This window comes from Fulmarus glacialis, unplaced genomic scaffold, assembly GCF_000690835.1.
Source record: "Fulmarus glacialis isolate BGI_N327 unplaced genomic scaffold, ASM69083v1 scaffold10922, whole genome shotgun sequence".
NCBI classification, from domain to species: domain Eukaryota; kingdom Metazoa; phylum Chordata; class Aves; order Procellariiformes; family Procellariidae; genus Fulmarus; species Fulmarus glacialis.
The window spans coordinates 32660-37698 of record NW_009195930.1 but is presented as its reverse complement, the minus strand read 5'-3'; the positions used below and the strand labels follow the sequence as shown (position 1 = coordinate 37698).

Here is a 5039-nt window from a genome sequence, read left to right as displayed (position 1 = left end):
CCCCCGCCTCCATCTTTGATGTTTATTCTACTTGGCCAAAGATCTTTTCAAAGATCACACTCTATGACTCATGTGACATGGAATTAAGGCCTGCTTTCACATTCTTGGTATTAATAATCAAGGAAGTACAATTTCCAGCTACTGTAACTGGAAAAAAAAATGTTTATAAGCCTACGAAGAAGCTTAGAGAAAAACAGAGAAACATCACTGGGTATAAGAGAAGCTCTTTCCTGCTCTGCTATGGTAGCTGTCTCTGGCATGGTTTCTTCTTTATTTCCTCTTTCTCAGATCCTGTTGAGGTATTTTTAATAGTCACTCAAAGCTAAACAGTTACTTTTCTCAAATAGTTCATTGTACACAGTTGCATTGCTCCAGCAGGAAAGCAGGCAACTGATTTGTTTTTCCACTCTTGCTCCCCTCTTTGCACAGCATCTGAATTACTTCATCTGTTGTATCAGGCAGTTTTTGTCCAGCCAAATACTCAGGTAAGGAGACAACATTTAGATTTCTCTGTGATCCTGTTCTGAATAAAGAGAGGTTGCCCATTCAATGAAACAAGATAAGGGTGACCCAAACATCATTATTTCCTTTCTTCCCCAACTAATGTTTCTGACCAGCCAGCCTTTGCAAGTCTAAATTAAACAAAGTTAGAATCAGGTGTGAAGCTTTTTTTTTTCCTGCTTGTCTTGCTGATCCAACTTAGAGACCAGGGAGCTTGTTCTTTGAATTATTCTCGGATAGCCTCTCTGGGTCACTTCTCCAGCTATCATCTCTAAGCTTTGCCTCCTTCACCTCCCTCACTATCTTTCCTACGGTGGGAAATTACTTCCTTCTGTTATTTATAATTAAGCATAAATGGAAATGCATTGAGATCATCCTGTAACACAGCAGGTAGAAAGTATCTTTCTTCTTGTCTTATTGGGCCTTTTATTTTAGCTGAGTTGAAAAATAGTTTCTTAACGTGTCAAAGCACATGATTCTTTGTCTTCCAGCCATTGATTCTCATAAATAAGCTAGCGACTTGCAGTTTTAAGAGCTGCAGTTGAATGACTTGGTTGTTTTTACTTTCTGTATTAAAATATGAATATGTGTACTTGGGAGAGGTTAAAAAGTATTCAGGTTGCTTTTGGAAACTCTTCTTGATAAATTCAGTATAGCATTTGTGCATTGGTAGCAATTTGTTTTGAAGAAGTAGAAGTTTATGGAAATTCTCTCTGTGAGTGTCTGGCGTTGCAAATAGATGATTTGCAGCAGTTAAATCATGTTTTTGCAACTGAAACATTATACAGATGAGAGCCCTATCAACAATACTCATCTACTTGGTGCTTAGAAGATTCTTTATGCATGACCTTTTTTCGTCACCAGGGTCAAGGCCTAGCTTCGCACTCTTCGTAGAGAACACCATAAACATTTCACTTCTGGGCACACCAGAGATCTGAAGCTTAAATAAAAAGATTAATTTTAAACAATACATCCTGATTTGCTCACGTTAAAATACCACTTCCAATGACTCCATCACTTTCAGTAGAAACAAGATAAGAGACCAAGCAAACTTACTGGGTCAGCACCAAGAAAGATATATTTGTTATAGCTAAGCAATCTATTACAAAAAACACAGCAAACTTGTGATGTTATTGGCAGCTCTTTGTGATTTGTTTCTCTTTTGTTCAAAACGGAATCCAAGTACTGAAGTGGGCTATTTTTTCTTTGTCTGCCAGTGTATCAGGAATTTGATCACCTTCTGGAGGAGCAGTCCCCCATTGAGTCGTACATCGAGTGGCTGGATTCCATGGTGGATAGATGTGTTGTAAAGGTTGGTAAGCAAAGGTCACTGATGTGCATTATGAGCTCTATTCAGGTCATAGATTTTTAGCAAAAATAGAAAGGAAAAAAAATTTTAAAAGCCACGCATTGGTAATAAGCGGGAGTAAAGCAGCAGTGGGCAAAATCTCAGCAGTTTTCATGCTCAGTATGAGAACTGCTCACATTCAGGATTCTGCTTTTTTCTGCTCTTGTCTATTCTATCCCAAAAGATGATATTCAAGAATGGAACAGGGTTGAGGTTTCCAATCAAATCAGTATTTCAGGAGTATGGAGAGATGAGTTCAGAGTCATCCTAACTACATAGTGCAAATAAAAAGCATAATCTAGTCTGGCCTTTTAAGATTTTAATGAAAGGGATATTTAGGCTAGCTAATTCATTTATATACATCCAAATGTAAGGATGAAAGTCTACATTACCATTCAATCAAGGACACATTTATGTTGCCTTTTGAGCTGATTTGGGATACCAAGGACTTGTACTTTATTTTAATTTAAGTGCGTGCAGAAACCTACTAACAAATCTTTAAAAAATACTTTCAAAAGTGATGAGGCATCACCATAATTTTACATAGAGTATGAAACTATATGACTGGTTATTTTAACTTCTGTCACTAACTATATTTTGTATTAGGATGTTCTATTAGAATTTCAACTCTTTGTTCTAGTTGTTAGACCTAAGAAGTAGGGAAGAAAAAAAAAAAATGCTGCCTCTCTCTCTGCTGCAAAAGAAAACAACAGATACTTCCCCAGATTACTTGAAATATTTTGATGGTTTTGGGGAGCTTTTCTTTTAGTCAGTGGAATGCAATTTGAAATTCAGACCATAACTGTTAATTTTCATTAAGAACTTGACATGAATTTTATTAGCTAATTGGATGAACCTAATTCTTTAACTCATATATGGCTATAGTAAATAAATTTTTGAAGAGTTGATGCCTAAAGTGTGCTTTCTGGAAAGTATTTTTGCTAGTAAGATGACTATGTGAATTCACAAAAATAAAAACATGAAGGAACATGGTAAGTAGTTTTTCAGTATAAAAAAGGAAGACAGACATGTGCATCATTCAGCTGTATTGGGCGGTAGAAATAAAAGTTTCTCCATGTCAGATATATCTGTTTTCTTGCAGGTAGCTGCCAAGAGACAAGGCTCTTTGAAGAAAGTAGCTCAGCAGTTCCTCTTGATGTGGTCCTGTTTTGGCACTCGAGTGATTCGGGACATGACTTTGCACAGTGCACCCAGCTTTGGTACTTTCATTTTGTTGTAATAATTGCATGCCACAGTCAAATCTGTATCCTGGCCTGTAATGTACAGTTTAAGTGAAATCATAACCAGTTTTCACACATCCAGGGCTCTATTAAAAAATGAGTTGGGGCTACTGACATTTGGAAATAATGCTCAGACAGATGTCTGTCTGCAAGATCCAGCCAGGGGAGCTGAAAACGTTACTACTTCCTTCTGTTTGTTGTTAGCCAGTAGCTGGAGTTACCACTCACAGGTCAGCTGGAGGAGTCGATTAGAGGAGCTTCAGTGTAAAGTGAGCCTGGTTACCCAAACCACTCTGACCACGTGTTATGCTAAGAGAGGTGACTTTGCACTGAAGCAGATGAAAAGCTCTCCAGTGAACCATTTTGCCAGCTTTGCTTTTAAAGGACATAGCATTTTGAACTAGTCTTTGCAAAATGAGTGTGTTTCTATACCCTGGACAGATTCTCTTCTGTTCTATTAGAATTCAGTCAGGGTGGAAAAATAGACTTTTACTTCTTGACTGAAAAACTATGTTGTTTTTCTACCGTTTCAAAAGGGGCTTTGTCTTGAATCCATGGATACAAACAGTTAAGATTAAAAGCAGTTAAAAGCAGGAAGGATTGAAAATGGACTGCTGTGTCATGAGTGTGAACATTCGCAGTCACTTGGGACCAGATTTTGCATGAGGGATGGTTCTTATAAATGCATATTTGTCAGAATATGTTAGTAGAAGATTAATAATGAATTTATCAAGGCACTGCATTGAACAACTGCAAGGTTTTCTACCAGCTGAGCTTTGATGTCCTTTATGCTTTTAGAACCTTCTGATAGCATACATTCAGCTACCGTCAGAGATAGGCACAATATAATCTGTATTTATATTCTAATCTGAGACTACTTTCATTGGCTTCCCATTGTAAAAAGTTTCCCAAACAGGTATTACTGAGTCACCATTAGACATCAGGATAGTGAACATCCCCAGGATGATCACAATTTCCGTCTGCTAGCTTGTGTTTTCAGTACCAGTATCCTGGTCACATCTATTTTCCACCTCCTCTAGGACTCATTTTCTCCTTGAGTCACTGCAGCTTTTCTTTTATTGTGGGCCTAAAAGTAGCTGATACTGCTTAACAGTATACTTTCCCCCAGCATTCAAAAATCCTTTTGCATGAGTGTTGAATAAATGCTGAGGGGTTTTTTTTAGCACTTTGGGTTGCTACACTTCTCTCTGCAGACATAATCCCAGCCTGTGAAACATACCGGTACCCAACAAATGAAAAAATATCCTACGTTAGTGCAGTGTTGAGGTTACACTGTTACAAGTCATGAATTGCGGACATTAAAGTATCCCTAAGGATACATTATTGCTACTGAGTTGCACATTACAACATTATTTTTATTCCTGTTCAGGATATGTTTGTAACCTAACCAAGCACTCTCTTGTTTTAAAGGATCAGTCACCAAAACATCTTTAATCAAACAGGGATTCCCCAAATAGTTATTAGACCACCAGTTGTCTGGAATGTCTGTAGAGTGATCCTCAGCTGTGATTTTTTACTGATTAACAGAAACTTTCATGAATGTGCCATGTAGCGAGAAAATATGAAGATTGAGAATTATTTGTTGGTTTGAGTTTGCGATCTAATATAATATAATATATCAAATCTACCAAAATAACTTACCTGTTGTCTCCATCATAAATTTGGGTCTTCAATTTCTCATTTCTGAGAACTTCAACTGCTCAGCTAAATTTGTAGGTTTTTGTCTTTTTTTGTCTTTTTAATTCACTGAGAATATCTATGTATACAAAATGCGTGATTCTCCTTCTTACATGGACACACAGCTTTGAACATGAATTTGATACATTTATATGTAACCATAGTCAGGGAAAGAAGGTACTTGTCATAATTGATGTGTTTTTCATGGGTGTGTGGTGTTATAATTAGAACTGGATCAATAACTGCTTTTC

The 5039-nt window shown here is 37.1% G+C and overlaps 1 protein-coding gene across 1 annotated transcript in view; it reads left to right on the top strand.

The window, feature by feature from the left end:
• RFX4 (regulatory factor X, 4 (influences HLA class II expression)) overlaps window positions 1-5039 on the top strand; it is an 82739-nt gene that overhangs the window by 49886 nt on the left and 27814 nt on the right. The window contains exons 13-14 of the mRNA XM_009588267.1: window positions 1719-1813; window positions 2952-3069. Of these exons, the coding sequence (XP_009586562.1) occupies window positions 1719-1813; window positions 2952-3069 (213 nt within the window). The remainder of the gene's footprint in view (window positions 1-1718; window positions 1814-2951; window positions 3070-5039) is intronic.